The 19,496-nt window shown below is 36.6% G+C and overlaps 1 protein-coding gene across 9 annotated transcripts in view; it reads left to right on the top strand.

Moving 5' to 3' along the window:
* The window catches only part of MYO6 (myosin VI), a 136,611-nt gene that overhangs the window by 113,640 nt on the left and 3,475 nt on the right, over positions 1-19,496 (top strand). For 2 of the 9 annotated variants that reach the window (XM_059941761.1, XM_059941762.1), the window contains 9 exons: positions 1,367-1,575; positions 2,237-2,315; positions 3,160-3,320; positions 5,736-5,774; positions 6,172-6,201; positions 8,938-8,976; positions 13,030-13,133; positions 14,576-14,707; positions 17,934-17,960. In XM_059941761.1, coding sequence (XP_059797744.1) covers positions 1,367-1,575; positions 2,237-2,315; positions 3,160-3,320; positions 5,736-5,774; positions 6,172-6,201; positions 8,938-8,976; positions 13,030-13,133; positions 14,576-14,707; positions 17,934-17,960 — 820 coding nt within the window. The remainder of the gene's footprint in view (positions 1-1,366; positions 1,576-2,236; positions 2,316-3,159; positions 3,321-5,735; positions 5,775-6,171; positions 6,202-8,937; positions 8,977-13,029; positions 13,134-14,575; positions 14,708-17,933; positions 17,961-19,496) is intronic. The other 7 variants (XM_059941763.1, XM_059941766.1, XM_059941765.1 and 4 more) reach the window with 7 other exon arrangements.

Raw genomic sequence — 19,496 nt, 5'->3', positions numbered from 1 at the left:
ACATATTATTTACTCTATATTTGAAAATTTTCATTGCAAAAATATTAAAAAGAAGACAATTTTTGTGCAGTTCATCTGTTGCTAGGAAAGATTTTTCCAAAATACTAACTAAAATGCTATACTCTGTTGGTAAGCTTTTGCAAAGTCATTTCTGAGAGAGGATTAATGCATATTAATTTTGTTTCATGTTTTTCTACTTTCAGAAACTAATTTTTAAATTATAAAAGTAATATAATACTATTGAAAATCTGGAGACAATCACCCCCAAATCCTTACCCCCGACACTAGCACATTCAACTATTTATACTGTTGCATATTCCTCTCAATCTTAGTTTATATGTACATATTTTTGCATAGTTCTTATCATGTACATTTAATTTTGTATCCCTATCACTATGTTAGTGCCTCGTTCCTGTTATTCCGTTAGCTTCATATAGGCTATATCATAAATTACTTAACTGTTACGAAGTAACAGTTTTCCTCCATATTTTGTAGCAAAAAAAAAGGGGGCCTCTTTTTTTTGGTGTTGATTTTCATTTGATTACTAGCGGGACTGAAAATTTTTTCAATGTGCTTGTTCGTTAGTTATATTCCCTCTGTCTGTTCATATCTTTTTCTGTTGTACTTTAGGGTCTTAATGTTTTTCTCATCTACTTTCATAATTCAGTGCAATTATGTGGGATATAATACCTCAGACCGAGGCTTTTACGATGTTTTCTACAGATATTTTATGTAGACAATGATGAATCTTGGAGGAAGAATGGAGAAAGAAGTCAAGAGAGTAATGAAAACGCTTTGGATAGCCTTAGCTGATTTTGCAAATCTGTCAAGAGCCATCCCCTTTATGTGGTATTAAATCAATTAAAATCAACCCAGCCACATTTAAGAAAGTCATCCATCAGTTTTGGGTGTAGTTGATAATTTCTTAAATATTCCTGAGGTGTTATTTGAACATTATTATTAAAGAGTAGTAAACTCTAGCAAAATTAGCTAACCATTCCTTAAAAAATAATTTTGAACTACAGTGTATTAGTCTGTGCACAGTACATCCTTAGATATTTGATTACTTGATTGATAGGAAATAGACTCAAATATTTGTGCATAGAGATAACTTAAAAAATTTTTTTGAATATTTAATATTTAAACAGTATGAAAAGGTAATGGGCTTACTGCTTACCAGTTTTTCCAGTCTTTGTATACGTGCATGTTGGTTTTTTTTTCATTGTGGTAAAAACACATACCACTAAACTTAACCATCTTAACCATTTGTTAAATGTACAATTCAGTAGTGTTTAGTATATTCATATCGTTGTGTATCAGAAGAGATAACTTTTTAAGTACATGTCCATTGTTTTGTTTCTTTAAGTCCACCGTGATGACAAGGGAACAAATACAAAAAGAATATGATGCGCTAGTTAAAAGCTCAGAGGTCCTCCTCAGTGCATTACAGAAAAAAAAGCAGCAGGAAGAGGAAGCAGAAAGGCTGAGGCGTATCCAAGAAGAAATGGAAAAAGAAAGGAAAAGACGTGAAGAAGATGAACAACGTCGAAGAAAGGAGGAGGAGGAAAGGCGGATGTAAGGGTTTATGTTGTCGCCTTGAATTAGAAGCTGACAGGACAGTGAATTCTTCGTGTTGATGGTGGTCAATGAATATTCTTATTTTTAAAAGTCATATTCTTATTTTTAAATACTAGTTTTAGAATACGTTTGAAAATGGAGAAAGCTCGTTTTACAATCATAACATAAAATGATTCTAACTGTAATCTGAATTTTGGTTAAACTCTTACACCTGAGGATTTCTTGAGTTCTTTTTAAAACTATGACTTTCACATTATTTTATAATCTAGGAAGAAGGTACTTCTTTTCTGCAGTTTAAAAACTGATGGCATTTTGGAAGCTTGCCGTAGTAGGGCAGGCGGAAGGAATATAAGATTGTCTAATTGGAGAAGGAGTAGAGAGAAGCATTGTGATAAGGACCTTACAAGTAGCTTGGTGACCAAGTTAATCCAAAGATGTTAAAGGTTATGGAATATCATTGTATTTGTTTTGTTTCTGAAGAACTGCTGTCAGTAGAGTTAGATTTTATTTTATTTTTCAAAATAAGTTGATAATGTCTATAGCCAGGAGGTTAATTTGACTTCCCATTTTGTAACCTTTGTTTATTAATAGTTAAATTTTCTTCTGAAGGATTTCTTGTTTTATATTAAATTTTTGAAGAGTATTCTGTTTTTTTTAGGAAACTTGAGATGGAAGCAAAGAGAAAGCAAGAAGAAGAAGAGAGAAAGAAAAGGGAAGATGATGAAAAACGTATTCAGGTCTGTACTCAGTAGGCAATCAGACTGAATTTCTATCAAAATGAAATCTACAAAATTACAAAACAGAAGATCTTGATTTACTAGGTATAAATTGTCATTGTTTTATTCTAGAGGCGGAAGGCAGTTTCTCAAGTGGTTATGGGACGGGACTTTGGAGCTAGGGAAGTGAGTTCAAATCCAGCCCCTCACTGACAGAAAGTGTGACATTGCACAAGTCACGATGTGGGCCACAGTTTTCTCTCTCTGGAATGGAGATAAATAGTGATTGTGAGCATTAAATGAGTTAACACGTGTTAAGGCATTTAGAATAGTGCCTTGTTCAATAAGTATTAGGCTGTTATTATTCATAGGGGGAAAGTCAGATCAATATTCAGTTACATTATATAAGGTTTTAAAAATGTTGTTTTATAACTTTGTAGACACTGATGTTAATAGGTTAGGATTAAGATAGTCCCCCAACCCCCATTTTTTAAAAAGTCCATGTCTGAGAATAATTGATTCCCTATTTGAGTGTCTGTCTGTCTCAGCTTTCTGATTCATCCTGAGCACAGCCAACACTTTAAATTCCTGACCTCTGCTGTGTAGGTGTTGGTGTGAAGGTGATACCTAGGATACTCATGTGATGTTTGGGAGACTCATACTCTAGTGATAGAATGGTGGACTCTTGGTTTGGGGAACGAGGTAGCATTAATCATAATATAGAAGAGACTTCTGGTTAAACAGTAGGTATTTCTTAGTAAAAAAAAAAAAAAAAAAAAGTGTATGGAACAGTTTTACGTAGTGAGGGGAATGAGCAGGTAAACAAGTGGGGAGGCCCGGCTGCCATGGCCTTCTGTGCTGGCAGGCGGAGGTGGAGGCGCAGCTGGCCCGGCAGCGGGAGGAGGAGTCCCAGCAGCAGGCGGTCCTGGAGCAGGAGCGCCGAGACCGGGAGCTGGCGATGCGGATCGCGCAGAGCGAGGCGGAGCTCATCAGCGACGAGGCGCAGGTGGACCCGGCGCTGCGCAGGTACCGCGTGGGGCGATGCGGGGGCGGAGGGGGCGGGGCTTTCCTGCAGGGGGTGGGGTGGTGGAGGGGGCGGGGCTTTCCTACGGGGGTGGGGGGGTGTGTGGTGGGGTGGAGGGGGCGGGGCTTTCCTGCAGTGGGGTGGGGTGGTGGAGGGGGCGGGGCTTTCCTACGGGGGTGGGGGTGTGTGTGGTGGGGTGGAGGGGGCGGGGCTTCCCTGCGGGGGGTGGGGGGTGGAGGGGGCGGGGCTTTCCTGCCGCAGCGGCAGAGGGGGCGGGGCTTTCTTTGGGGGGGTGGAGGGGGCGGGGCTTTCCTGCGGCGGCGGACGGGGGGCGGGGCTTTGCCGCTTGACCTCCCTGCCTGCCTCCTTCCAGCGTTAGGGTCGGCGGAAGTCCTATTCCTTAGGTCCTGGTATAGTTGCCGTTTAAAAATTATTTATATTCACTTTTACACCACCCAAGTGAATGAAGCTATTGGCTTCATCAAACTGTTAAACTATTGAAAGTTAAAGCTGCTATTTCAGTTCTTGAGTAGTTTAAGAGAATATCTTAAGTTTTACTCTGAAATTATCAAAGAGTATTGTATAAAGGGTAGACAAATAATTTCTAAGTATCTGTTGTTAAAACACTGGCATAAAAATCAATGAATATGTTATAATCCAGTTTAATAATTTTTGAGGTTGGAATTCATTACTTTCCTAATGCAAATTTTAAAAATATGTCATATACCCTAGCACTTTAGAAATTTTACGCATACACACACCCTCCCCCCAGCTTCCCCATGATTTAGAATAAATAGATTTCCCTTTCCAAGAAGGAAGCTTAATCACATTGAAATATCTTGGCTCCTCACATTTCTGAATTGTCTCTAAATAGTATGGAGTGTGGAGGAATACGGAAGTTCTTATTAAAAGTTGCAGGAAGATTTTACTATAACAGATTCATTTTTTAAAAATACAGAATGTAGAAACGTTAGTTATTGTTATTATTTATTTGTAAAAACAAAGCAAACTAGTTTGTAGGGTTCCTTTATGTGTAGGTATCTATATTGTATATATATATTGAGAGGCACATAGATGGGTGTAACCATGCTTGTCAGAATGTCAGAGCACTGTTTACGACAAAATAATTAAAATACGACCACTAGATGTTGCTCTTTCCTTGTGCAAGGAAAAAAAACATGGTCCACCACATTGCAAGGTGGTGATTAGATTTTATTTAGCTGAAAACAGAGATAGGGAAGGAAAAGAGTACGTTAAGTTGCCTTCACACTTTTTCTAGTAAATGATTATATCGGGGAGCTCTGGAGTCTGAATTGCATATGAAAGTTATATTTAAATAAACTGAATATGCCTATGTGTTATAATAATTGTTAAGCTCTTTGGTTTGGGTCCACTGTTTGGGTTCTTTATTAACATTTCACTATAATTAAGATATTTTTGCTCGCCTGTGGCTTTTGTAACTGCAGACTTAGCTCAGCTGCTGTTCAGTTCCTTCCACCTGTGTTTGGGTGGCTTGGCGGAGCCTTTGTGGATAACTGACTAGTGGCCTAGGCCAGCCTCCTAATGGACCGAGCAGTGGCCCTGATATGTGTGAGGAAGTCCTGCACTTGACAGAGCTGACTTTATTATGGTTGAAGCTTGTTAGTGAGAGACTCATTAATGGAGTCATTGTTGGTATTTATGGCTTAACTCTGTGTTTAAGCATTTGAAATATTTAGCTCTATCCAGTGTCATTCCAGGTAATATGAGTAAGATACTGGCTCATATGTGGGCTCCTTCTCATCCTCAAAAAGATGCACTTCTTCCAACGTGAGTGGTCTCAGAGAAGGAGTGGACCATTTAGGACCTTTAACTTAAGGGAGGAGTTACCTATGATTTAAGTTAAACAGAATTAACTTGGTAATGGGACCACTACCAAGTAATTAGGAGATACTCAAGCAGTTATGACTTGAACCGCAGAAGAGTTAGTTTAGTTCTCCTGTGGGACAGCCTTAGGAATGGTGTCCCTCCCTGGACTGTCCCTTCAGGTCCTGTCTGCCAGCTCTCTTCCAGGAAGAGAGCTGACCCTCAGGTCCCCATGAACTCCTTCCCTACTGAACTGCCAGGTTATTTTATACACTGTACTAAAAGCATTAGCACTTCATTGTGGATATGATGTTGTCTATAGATTTTCCGTGTTTGATCATTTTATCTTACTCCATGGGCTACATCTAAATGTTTTTGAATGTTTATGTTACCTTTGTTAGCACTGAATTCTTTCTAACACATTTATGAGTAAGAACCTCTCATATGATTAAGAACCTCTCATATGATTAAACCTCTTTATGATTAAGAACCAGAGTTACTTAAACTCTGTTCTTAATATATGGCATGAAAATGTTCTTGGGTTCTGTGATACATTAAAAAACAATTTCAAGTTACTTTTCCAGCTTGGATTCCCATCCAGTAACTTCTAAGTAAGAATTGTTTCCTGCATACGTAGTATATTTTAAAATATTTCAGTCAATTACACATATGATCCTGATGCAAAGTAATGATTTCACACTGCCTTAAATTATAAAGTAATATCTAGATTCTATTAAAAACAAGCACACAAACCTTTTTAATCTAGATGTAATATATTCACTCTTTAATTTTCACAGAATGCCTTTAGTTTATTTTTTTCTAATCATTTGTAATGAAGATTTAAAAGCATTAAAATTCTGAGTGTTCTCATACATAGATTAAATAGAGATAATGCAGTTTTTTAAATCAATTTGCAAAGTCACTGAATTACAAATTTGGCACAATCCAGATTTTCACAGTTCAGAATTGGTTATGGTATGGACTAAAATATACGTATTCTTTTCACAGGATTAATGGAGCAGGACCCAAAATAACACCGTATGTCATTTCCCTTTTAAAACTGATTTAATCATATAACCTTTTTTTTTTTTTCTTCTTTATTAGGTTGTGGATACTTTTTAGGAGAAACATTTTCCTCATTGAAGTAAATTTTACATCATTATCATTATCATCATAATTATTATTTTGCCCAGGAAAAATGTTTAATGCTCCTGTTCGGTGCTCAATCACAGTAGTTTATGATTTGGTTTCTTTCTTTGTGTTTGCTCACTTTGTTTAAACTTTAATACCCATCTTGTTTTATGTGTTTTTAATTATCCCTTACTTATGTCGTTATAAAAGTAGAAGTAGAGATATAAATAAGAATAAATAAAATACTTAAAGTATTTGAGTCATGGCAGATAGCTTAGTTTTCCATATATATAATAGTTCGTTCTGCTAATATCTAAAATAGCTCATAATCTGAAGTTATATACGTAATGCTAATTTTGGTGCTCGTGTATCTTTTTGTTATGAAAATCTCCCCACAGAGAGAGAATCTAAGTAGCAATAGGGATATACATATAAATTATACTTTATATGCATAAAATATATTTTTGCGTATATTTTTACATATGTGCTATATGTATATAATTTTGAAATATATTTAAAATCTGAATTTTAATAGCTTTTAGGACTCCACCTGTACCCCTTATAGTGATGGTTCTTAACTCTGTCAGACCCCAGTACCAATAACAGATGCTTTATGAACGATGCAACCTACATTAATAATTCTCTCTAAACAATACATGTAAAAGAGAAATAAAAGGACAGTAATTTATAATTATTTATTTTATTATATTTACTTTACTATGAAAGTGCTTGCTTACAACTACCGGAAAACGTGGTCAGGTACTCAGATGTTTTCACATATACATAGAATCACCATGAGTGCAGCAGCTACAAATGCAAATTGATATAAGACTGTTGTATCAGTCAGTTAAATGCCACGAAATTGTGAACAGTCCTTTGTAAAGTTCTGAACAGAGTTAAATACAGTGTCCTCTCCATTATACAATAGTGGAGAAATTCCTAGAGAAATTCTGTGAATATTAAAACCATGCAAAAAGAGGGTTGTTTTACATGTAGAACTTTATGTATAACTATGTGTCTATAGTTCACATGTAACTATATGTATATGTGCGTTTCACCTCTATATGTCTGGTGGACATGTTAAAGTCACATGGGACATGGGGCAGTTCTTCTTGTGCAGGACATTTGGCACCCCTGACCCCTCACCTCATCAGATGCCAGCAGTGGACTCTCATAGCATCATTGTTCCCACAACGCACCACAGATTTTGAAACTTATCTCTGAGTGGGTGCTGTTGCATCCACTGCTTCGCAGTTACCATTTGAGCTCGAATTAAATAAGCCTAGCAACCAACTGATGTCTGAGGTGAAACTGTGAGCATTTGCATATAGGTTGGAAAAATCAGAAGGAAAAAAAACACCTGGATGCAGGAGCTGTTTCTATCCAGTATATATGGTGCAGCTCCTAGAGCAGTAACATGCCCAGGTGGGATGCTGAATCAGTAGAGATTGCCCGTCCAGCGTGGGTGGTGTGAGGGCATCTGCGTATGAAATCTCCACATGATGAACAGACTTTGGAGTAAAGAGCTTTGAAAGGCCGTGCATTCCCTTGAAATCTGCTGTGGGAAAAGAAATGTGAAGCTAGAAAATTCTTATTAGTTTGATTTTATTTGATGATATTTGTGTTCTTTTACTTTGCGTTTGTTGCCCTTGCTCATCAGTTTTGAAAGATTAGTTTTTCTCTGACTGTGCTTGCTTGGCTAGACCTCTGTCAGCACCGAACCTTAGCCAGTGTTCCTCACAAGGACAGAGAGAGTCCTCTGCTCCTTTATAATCAGGGTCCCAGCTCTTGGCCGGCATCCGGAAAACTGAGCCCTGAGGCAAACATAGCCATCTTCTTTTCTTTTGATTTTTGCTGACTTACAAGATTTTGAGGTTACCACAGTCTGATGAATAGAATGAATGAGAAAATGATTAATTATAAAGGAAGAGCACAAAGGACAGGAAAATAAAATACTAATGAAGTTGATGAACATGATGACATGAACATTCCATTTCACAGAATTAAGCAAATTTTGAGAAAAGTTACACTCTTCTGGGTAATAAAAGAAAAGCAAGTTTTTGCCATTGGGAAATGTTTATCCTTGAGAGGTCAGAACACTTCAGATCTTTAGCAAGTGCTTGATGCATTTGAATTTTCTTAGGCATGCTTTGATTCAGAATTTTAGAGCTTTGAGTATATCAGACTCTTATTTAAACTCTGGCACTGTAAAATAGATCAGTTTGGTTTACCACTATTATACCTTGTCTAATTAATATTTACTAAGCAACCCCGGTGCAAAAATCCTTGTATAGAATCTGTATCCTGCCAAGTTACATTTAGATGCATTTAGAACATGCTGATTATATTCTATCCATAAAAGTATCACAGAAGCATGGCTCTCATGAGATTTTATCTAAAAGTTTCTGCAAAAGTGAAGTTCAAGTAACTTTAACTGGGTTTAAACAAAAATTTTGCTGTATTGTATGGCTATATATATTGAAAAGTATATTATCGACTTTTACGAAGTAAAATAGTAGTGTATGGTTAATGAAGCAAATAATCCTGTTGAAAATATAAATTTTAATTATACTTTTAGATCTTTTAAGTAATTTGTATAGTTGTCTTTTATCTAATTATGTTGTATTATCATTTCTCTTATAGGGAACAAATGGCGAAAGAAATGTCAGAAATTTTGAGTAGGTTAGTGCAGTGTAATTTGGGGAAATAAGCGTCACCTCAAAATCATATTTTTTAAATTACTTTTCGTTATTTGGACCAGAACCTGTTATATGAGTAGCCTGTCCTTTCCGTGTAAATTTTCGGTACAAGAAATGTGACTCTGCCCTCAGGCCGCACTGACATAGAAAAAGGTAAAAAAAAAAAAAACAGTGTTCCTCTAAATTGGCATTTTTCAGTGGGGATACCACTGGCATTTTGGTTGAGGCTATTCCTTGTTGATAGTACTGTGGGACTTACCATGAGCCCCGACCAGTTCAGTCTCAGTAGGGAAGCCCTTCCCGTCCTTGGGCCCGCTGTGCCTCGTTGCAGGGGACGTGAGCAAGAGTGGGGCTCAGGCAGCCCCTGTCCTCCACAGCACAGGGGTGGAACGCCACCGGTGTAGAAGTTGAGCCACCAAGGAATATATCTTCCCAGCAGGATCTGGTCCATTATCAAATGGCTATGAATCAATCACATTTTAACTTTCAACTCTGAAGTTGCAGAGTTAATTGAAAGTGTTAAAATTAATATATTTTTTAAAATCAAAAGTCAGTTTTGCTACTACCTTACTCTGTATTTCACATGATTGTCTTTATCACAAGTCTAACTAATCAGTAAATGAAGGTGTACCTTCATTTTACTATTTTAATAACTCCAAAGATTGGCGGGGGGGAGCATTTAAATGAATTTGATTTGTGTACTTCTTAGGATGCTGAATATGCTATTTTTTAGCAGGTGTATTTTTGTTTGACGTAATATGAATGAAAAGTTAGTAATAGTAAAGACATATTTTAAGCAAAAATAGTTTGAATTCAGTGTGATTTTTAAAAGTATCAAAACACCTTATGTATATCAACATCTCGTATATATTCTGAGAGTCTATAAAACCATATTGTGTAGATTCACTTTCTCTTTCAGGAGGAAAGAAAACAACAACAAAACCCCATAATTTCAGCTGCTCTTCTAGAAAAGACTGGTAGAAGAGCTAGGAAGAAAAAATAATTTTTTTGTTAGTTTATTGAATCGTGGTTTCAGGATGTAGGAAAAAAAGAGAATATTTGAATAATGTTAAAAGCATAACTTATTGTTAAGGGTAATAGAGAAACCTTGCTGACACACAGCTGGCTCTTTTTGAGCAAAGCAATTAAGAAAAAGCTCCATGGAGAATGGCCAGTCACCCAGCTTATGAAAAGAAGAGGTTCTGCAATAAACTTGAAACAGATTTTAACCATGAAAATGCAGGAAGGACTAAATGGGCACACATTATTCTTTAGCCAGGCTTGCAAGTGACTAAAAATCATCATGTCTAACAGTTTTTAAGTATGTAGGGTGAAGTATGCTATTTTTATTCTCTAAAAGGAAAGCGTAAATAGGCCTTTTAAAGAGGCAAAAGTACCTTATTTCTTTCATTGTTAAGCTTAATGCTGAAGGAATAATTTTCCTTATTTCAGGAAGGAGGGTACATATTTTCAAGCATCACTTTTTTTTTAAAAAAAAAATGTCTTAGTTTCTCCCTCACTCTTTTTTTTTTTAAATTAATTAATTAATTAATTAATTTTTATGGCTGTGTTGGGTCTTCGTTTCTGTGGGAGGGCTTTCTCTAGTTGTGGCAAGCGGGGGCCACTCTTCATCACGGTGCGCGGGCCTCTCACTGTCGCGGCCTCTCTTGCTGCGGAGCACAGGCTCCAGACGCGCAGGCTCAGTAGTTGTGGCTCACGGGCCTAGTTGCTCCGCGGCATGTGGGATCTTCCCAGACCAGGGCTCGAACCCGTGTCCTCTGCATTGGCAGGCAGACTCTCAACCGCTGCGCCACCAGGGAAGCCCCCAAGCATCACTTTTAAATAACATCAGTCTCAAGTGTCTGTGTCTTGATTGTTTGCCAAGGTCGCTGTTGTCTTTCAAAATGTAGAATGCTGAGAAAATACGAGCTCATTTTCAGTATTATACCATGATCATCCCTCTTTAAGAGGAAGATTTTCCAAGTAGTAGATCACAAAGGGGAAATGCTTTGTGTGATACCTGAGAAGCAATATTTTAGTTCTTTAATATTTAGTTCTTTTAATGTTGTGCCATCTTCTTTTCATGTCTTGAAATATGATGTATTTAAATTCTTCCTTTGTTACATTGAGCTTAAAAGTTCACTTGCAGCTTATTCCGAGTGTCTGCTATGTGGCAAGTGTAATCTTTTGCTGAAAAATAATGTTCATTTTTACAGAAAAAAAATTTTTCCTGTATTTTTAGAATAATTATTTTTAATTATGTATATAGAAACAAATCTTAAGTGCTCAGTAGCACTGCTATGAAAAAGCTTATCCCATTTAATTTTAAAATTATTTATTTTATTTTTTATATTTTAAATATATGTATTTTATTTTTTATTTCTTCCCTCTTTTCCCACTCAAATGTTCCTCCTACATGGGGCAAGATAAAGCACTTGTGCCCTTTGAAATCTCTGTTATCTGTCTCACGACCTGCAACCTTTTCCTTTAATTTACTAGTTGTCATATTATTACTCACTAAATACGAGGGTGTGGTTTTATCTGCTTACAGAACTTAGCTAAGTATTTTTAACACAAAAGCTCAAAAGTCACGGGAGTTTCCAGGCTCCAGCAGCTCTTTTAGCATGTCACTAAAGACTCGGGCAGAGGGTGGTAGTTTGGCTACTCCCCTGGGGACCTCTAAACATCCAGATGCCCAGGGAGAGTCTGAGCCATTAGGAGTGGCGGGGCTTGGCCATCTGCAGTTTCCAGTAGTCTGCAGGTGAGTGGCTCATAAACAAACCCTTCGTGTGCCTCTAATGATCTTAAAGTATGTTGAGGAGTTCTCTTTTGATTAAAAAAAAATTTCAATTGAAGTATAGTTGATTTACAATATCATGTAAGTTTCAGGTGTACAGCACAGTGATTCAGTTACGTGTACACACACACACACACACATACATACACACACACATACTTTTTCTCATTCTTTTCCCTTATTACATAATATTGAGTTTAGTTCCTGTGCTGTATAGGTCATTGTTGGTTATCTAGTCTATACCTAGTACTGTGTATATGTTAATTCCACCCTCCCAATTTATCCCTCCCCCACCCCCTTTCCCCTTTGGTAACCATAAGTTTGTTTTTGGTGTCTGTGATCTCTTTCTGTTTTGGAAGTAAGTTCATTTGTATCTTTTTATTTCTTTTAGATTCTACATATAAGCAATATCATATGATATTTGTCTTTCTCTGTCTGACTTACTTCACTTAGTATTATAATCTTTAGGTCCATCCATGTTGCTGCAAATGGCATTCTTTCCTTCTTTTTTATGGCTGAGTAATATTCCATTGTATATATGGACCACATCTTCTTTTTCCATTCATCTCTTGATGGACACTTAGGTTGCTTCCTTGTCTTGGCTATTGTAAATAGTGCTGCAGTGAACATTGGGGTGCATGTATCTTTTCAAATTATGGTTTTCTCTGAATATATGCCCAGGGGTGGGATTGCAGGATCATATGGTAGCTCTATTTTTAGTTTTTTAAGGAACCTCCATACTGTTCTCCATAGTGGCTGCACCAATTTACATCCCCACCAACAGTGCAAGAGGGTTCCCTTTTCTCCACACTCTCTCCAGCATTTATTATTTGTAGACTTTTTGATGATGGCCATTCTGACTTGTGTGAGGCGATAGCTCATTGTAGCTTTGATTTTGAGAAATATATGTAAATGTATTGTCCTGATGTTCATATATCCATGAGTTAGAAGATTTAATCTGAAGCCTGGGGGAAGTCCATGGTACTAGAATATTGGAATCAGAAGTTCTGATTGAAAATCTAATATGGCTGTTGAATGATGCACTGGAAAATTTTAATTCACCTGGGCATCCCGTAGTACACCATTCTTAATCTCGTCTGTCAAAGATACAAAAATTATTATATGTTTTTCCAGTAATTATTTCCAGTTCTCAAACTTATGTTCACTTTCTTGCCTGTTTAGTCAACATTTCATTCGTGTTTCTAAGTTTAAATATGCAAAAATGTGTAATAATTACAGAGGCCCTGCTGTACAAGCCACCAAGGCGGCTGCTGGTACCAAGAAATATGATCTTAGTAAATGGAAATATGCAGAACTACGTGATACCATCAATACTTCTTGCGGTAAGTGTATGGGGAGGATGAAAAGTGGGAAGGCTCTATCGCTGTCAGGTAATATAAACTAAATACCTAGATTGGCATGGGAATTTTTTTCACATAAATTAGTTTAAGTCATTCTCTTTGTTACTCTCGCCTTGAAATGAAGACCTAGTTTATTCACAAAGCTAAAAGAAAGACATACTTATTAAGCTGAATTCATTTTGCCCATCTCTTGCATAGGCCAGAGAGGAAAAGCATAGGGGAATTATGGTTTGGGCTGTATTAATGACTGACCCTCCCAACGTTATTCATAATAGTTAAATACCTATATATCAGACTCTTTTGGTCTATGAAATGGCAGTGGAGTCCTTCCCTTTTAAAGCTATTTTTCTTCCAACAGAACAGAGTAAAAGGCTGTGTCCAGAGAATCCCACACAGTTGTGTTCACGTATAAATCACAGTGTTTGAATTCAGGACACCGTAACTGGCACTTCAAGTGTCATAATCGTACAGGACGCCTCACTATGTTCTTTCCCTCTTCACTGAGTTTATCTGCATAATTACACATGTAAAAAATGTGGTGCATGTAAATCTAGCTTGTGTTTGAACACAGTGACTTCTTATTCTATTGTCGTGGTCTGTGACCTTGGACACGTGACTTAACCTTCCTTTTTCAAGTTCTTCATCTATAAAAGACCTATTTAGTCCAGGGTTCTTGCGTGGAGGAAAGATTGAAGGTAGTAATAATGTTTAAGAAAATGCTCTGTAAGTGTAAAAGATAGTATTACAATGAAGTGCTCATCTTTATCAATAATTAGTTTACTTTTGATTTTGTACTGTTAATTTAAAAATGAAATCTTCATTTAAAAATATATATGTTAAAAAGAAACGAAATTGAGTTCTTTGAGGTGGATGGACCTAGAGTCTGTCATACAGAGTGAAGTAAGTCAGAAAGAGAAAAACAAATACCGTATGCTAACACATATATATGGAATCTAAAAAAAAAAAAAAAAAAAGGTTCTGAGGAACCTAGGGGCAGGACAAGAATAAAGATGCAGATGTAGAGAATGAACTTGAGGACACGGGGAGGGGGAAGGGTAAGCTGGGACGAAGTGAGAGAGTGGCATGGACATATATACACTACCAAATGTAAAATAGATAGCTAGTGGGAAGCAGCCGCATATCACAGGGAGATCAGCTCGGTGCTTTGTGACCACCTAGAGGGGTGGGATAGGGAGGGTGGGAGGGAGACACAAGAGGGAGGGGATATGGGGATATATGTATACATATAGCTGATTCACTTTGTTATACAGCAGAAATTAACACAACATTGTAAAGCAGTTATACTCCAATAAAGATGTTAAAAAAAATATGTTTATGCCACAGGATAATTATGCTAGACAACTAAATTAGGATGTTAATTGCCTTTTTTGTTTGTTTGTTTACTCTCTCTGTGTAATTGATAGATATTGAGCTCCTGGCAGCTTGCAGAGAAGAATTTCATAGGAGACTAAAAGTGTATCATGCCTGGAAATCCAAGAACAAGAAGAGAAATACTGAAACAGAGCAACGTGCTCCAAAGTCTGTTACTGATTATGGTAAAAACAAATCTGTACTTTTGAGTGTTCCAAAGTATATGTATATAAAAAGTATATGTATATAATTACATGTAACTATACATAAGGTATTTGAGTAAAATTGTCCAATATAAATTTTCTCTTACTTTAGAACTATGGGTCCACTGAATCTAACACAACCATGATGGCTTATCTTTCAAAGTATTATTTCTGTTAGATACATCTTTAAAGTCATATTTGTTTAAAAGTATTGAATTTACTTGTTAAGATAAATTCTAGAGGTAAGAATAATCTTGTCTATACTGAGGAAGTTGTATGATAATGCTGTAAATACGTATTCTTTCCACATACACATATATACACATATGTAAAGCTTATGTGTGGAAATGTAAAGATTACTATGAAAAAATATTTACTGCAAATATTATAAAACTGTGAAAATATAAGTGAGAAATAATACCTTGGTTTAGACCAGAGTTTTACCTAGGCCAGAATTTGCTTTTTTGACTGAGATTCTAAAAATGAATTTTGTTACTTTGTTATGCAAAAGACAAAGCTGTATCCCTGAAATTGGAAAATAGAGCAGAATAGACATAACCTAGTAAAAGCAAGTACTAGCTTTAACATTAATTAAGAATACCTGTGATATGAGTTGTAATTTCAGTCTTAAAAGCAATAATTGGAATTTCATTTATTCAACTTGCTACTGGCACAATTTGTTAGGTTAATTCTGGCTAATGTCAAGGTGACAGCGTATTTAATATCTTTTTTTAGAACGAGGTATATTCCCGACAGTTGGTGGTAAAGCTTAGCCACGCGTGGCCCCAGCTCACTTAGAAGAGGAGCTCACGGTTATATTTTGCCTCCCCTACTGCCTTCCTAGCAAATAAAACAGTGTTTGATGAAAGTCAATTAAATGGTGAAATTTTAGTGTTTCTAAGATGTTGCAAAGATTAGATTGAGGAAGGGAAGTGTTATTAGTAGTAATGACTGTGTCCTCAGTCAGAATATAACTCTTGCAAGAGCAGTGAGCTTGCCTGTAGCTAAGAAATGGCAGGAGGAGGGCCCTCTCAACACTGATCTTCTGTGACCACCACTGTCTTCTCCAGTTTAAAAATTTGTCTCTGGGAAATGAAGATGACAGGATGATTCCATTACCTGTTCACTGTCTGCACCAAGTTTCTACCACAGTTGCTTTGTTTTGTATAAATGGCAAAGGGCTATTCTTTTTATCTGTAATCTTTAGCTGTAATGTTCTAATCATGACCTTGAACTGATTGGGTTTCATTATGTTCTATTTCAGAATTTATACATCTCCTTGATTGCACTTCTTAAAACAAAAAGAGGACTTCCCTGGTGGTGCAGTGGTTGAGAAACCGTCTGCCAATGCAGGGGACACGGGTTTGATCCCTGGTCCAGGAAGATCCCACGTGCCGCGGAGCAACTAAGCCCGTGCGCCACAGCTACCGAGCCTGCGCTCTAGAACCTGCGAGCCACAACTACTGAAGCCCGCGCGCCTAGAGCCCGTGCTCCGCAACAAGAGAAGCCACCGCAATGAGAAGCCCGCACACAGCAACGAAGACCCAGTGCAGCCAAAAATAAATAAATAATTTTTTTTAAAAAAAAGAAATAAATGTTGTAATATTTGGCACACACATTTTTTAAAAATTAATTAATTTATTTATTTTTGGCTGCGTCAGGTCTTAGTTGTGACATGTGGGATCTTTCGTTGCAGTGCGTGGGCTCTCCATTGTGGCGCGCAGGCTTCTCTCTAGTTGTGGTGTGCGGGTCCAGAGTACGTGGGCTCTGTAGTTGTAGCATGCGGGCTTGGGCTTAGTTGCCCCGTGGCATGTGGGATCTTAGTTCCTTCACCAGAGATTGAACCCGTGTCCCCTGCATTGGAAGGTGGATTCTTAACCACTGGACCACCAGGGAAGTCCCCGGTAGACACATTTTTAATGAATATATAAATATTTCATGCATTATTGTAGCAAACCAAACTTTGGTACCTTGCTCATCCAACTTTGCCCCAAAAGGAGCAAATAACATGCGGCTTACCTTACTGGTTCCTATACTGTTTCCATTCCTAAAGTACTTTTTGGAAGAACAACAGAGTAGATTAAGAAAGTTTCTCAAGGGTCCCATCCAGGTGGATGAACAAAATTAGGAATTGTGTAGGAGCATGTTCCCGCATATAGGTCGCCTTCAGAGAATTTGAATGTGGGTCATTTTCAGCATAAAATGTAACTTCTGCCCTGAAAAGTACTTTTTAATTTTTCTCTCTATTTTTCTGTCGTGTAAAATTCACTCTGACACAGGAGTGCAGTAAAAGGAAAGGCGAAGGGCACCAAGATGCTTAACGGCTCACCTGAGAAAATTCTGTACTTTAGGTGGTTTCCTAGTGGTGCAGCTGCTTGACCTTTAAAAGGAACTGCTCTGTAGTTTAAAATTTAGAAGGATTAGAATTCATTAATTTGAGAAAATAAAATGATGACAGCTTATGATTAACAAAAATATAACTTGGTATTATTGCCTTTAAGAGTAAGCCATTGACAAAGTATGGTAAATTCTTAAGAGTTAGGAGTCGGGAGGCTTAGGTCCCTTTCCTGTGTGCTGTACTGGGTGAGCACACCGTCATTACATTTACCCCGGAAAGGGGCTTTCAGAAATAATTTTTGGGGGGCAGTGGCAAATTACCCAGTAAAGATTTACATTTACTTGCTTAAAACAATGACTTTGGAGAGTAGTTTTATTTCATAGTTCCTAAATAAAAATGTTGTGAGTTTAAGATTTAAGACAATGGGAAGAAATTAAAACATGCTGAGTATATGGAAGTGTGGCAATGCTTCTTCTCTATATAAAAAGCTTTTTTTAATGCATTTATGAGTTATTCTCTTTTTTTTCCCTACAAAAATTCTAGTAGTGCTTTAAAGGTACTTTCATCTTGATTATTAAGTCACTGTTTTGGATTTTTGTTTGGATATTACTGTGTTTGAAAATTAAAATTTTGGTCCTCTTTGTATGTCCATCAAGCAGGATGTCCTAAAAACATAATCAAAATAGCTTTAAAAAAAATTGGAAAGCAGCATCTACTTGTAGGTAGTTCTGGGAGTATTTGGCTGTGGATAGGGTATCTTTTTGTTAGTCACCACCTCCATTGATGGGAAGACATGATAAATTAGAAGAATGCTCATTTAACAGTTTTGGCATTTTTATCTTTTCTTCAACATAAAATATTTGTTCACAGATTTTGCGCCATTTTTGAACAATTCACGTAAGTCAATGGGTGGTAACTCATGAGCTAACTGGAAGATGGGTTAAAAATAACTTTATAAAGTACTAACTTCTTCTAAACATTGTTTTGCTACAATTTTAAGGTGAATTGTAGTACATTAATGTTGGTTTATCTGTACTAAGATACCTCATTTGAGATGGTACTTTCATTTGGATCACTCCAAAATATACATGCAGAACAAAATTTAATTAATCTGTTATTTCATCAAATTACTTCCTTTTTAAAAAAAACTAGCATTTTAAACTGAGTATACTCAGTTCTTATTGTAGCAAAACTCTATCTTAATAAGCAGCTGATCTTTTAGAGTAAAGACTAACTTTAGGTGCTGGTTTCAAATACTGTGATGGTATAAGCATTTCTGTCCGAAGAGATTTGAGTTTTGTATGATAATGTACACAAGCTTAATAGAATACCTCTTAATAGGAAGAGGAGATTATTCTGTTACTTTTACAGCTTCCTATGATGCACAGTTTTTGATCATGTAAAAGCTCTGAGTCATCTTAGTGTACAGTGAATTTCTTCTAGAATCAGTTGAGCAGTAATGATTTGAATATAAGGCCATATTTATTTGCCAGCTGGTTGGACATGATTTTTTTTAGTGCTTCCAGTAATTTACAGACTTAAAAATTTGAAACTTACTCACACTGTTGAAGATAACAATTGGATGTGAAAGAAATAGTTGTTTAGAAGATTAGTTTCAAGCTTTTAACGTCTGTATCTTTGTACTTTTCCAGATGAATATTCATTTCCAGGCTTCCCAAATACAATTTCATTTCTCACATTAGTAGAAGAAGCCATCCAAGACTTTCCATTGGGTTTCTAAATTTTACCCAATATATTAAGTTACAGGGGATTGTTATTTTGAAAGAAAAAAAGTAGGTTATGCTAATGGGTGGCCATCAGTATCATAGTAAGTTTCTGTCAACAGGACACTGAGTTCTAATTCACTGCTTAAGATGGAGAGAAGGGTTTTTTTTTCTTAATCCTTTTATAAAATGTCTTAGTTTTGAGTTAGTGTATTTTCTGCAAAGTAGGTAGTTTTTAAAACTCGAAATGGAAACACTGACCTGTAAGTTGTTTTGAGGGAACAGGCACGAGAGAATAAATAAGCTCATCTCTGGTAACATGCTAAAGGTGATACAGCTTTTTAAAGTCACTAACAAAACTGGGTCTATTTCTTTCTTTCATAGGCATATACAGCTTTGCTAACTGCTTTTTGCTTTCTCTTGTTTGCACAGAAATAAATTGAGCTGCTGTAAAGCTTTTTGCTATTGGTGCAAAAAGTAGAATAAGAGTAATTTCATCCTTTCAGTACTTGGAAAGTCTTACAAAAGCCATGTGACTGTCCTTGACTTGTACATATTATATAATTTTTCATTGACGTGCTTAGCTTTTCAGTGAGATTCTTAATTGAGTTGCAGTAAATGATTGGTCCACCTTTAAAGTTGTGAGTATAGAGCATATTAAACAGATTTACCAGAATCATGCTCCTGAAGATGTAAAGTCATTGCCTCA

This window comes from Balaenoptera ricei, chromosome 12, assembly GCF_028023285.1.
Source record: "Balaenoptera ricei isolate mBalRic1 chromosome 12, mBalRic1.hap2, whole genome shotgun sequence".
Lineage (NCBI taxonomy): Eukaryota > Metazoa > Chordata > Mammalia > Artiodactyla > Balaenopteridae > Balaenoptera > Balaenoptera ricei.
Note: the sequence above shows the minus strand (reverse complement) of the source record. Positions and strands in the feature narration are given on the sequence as shown.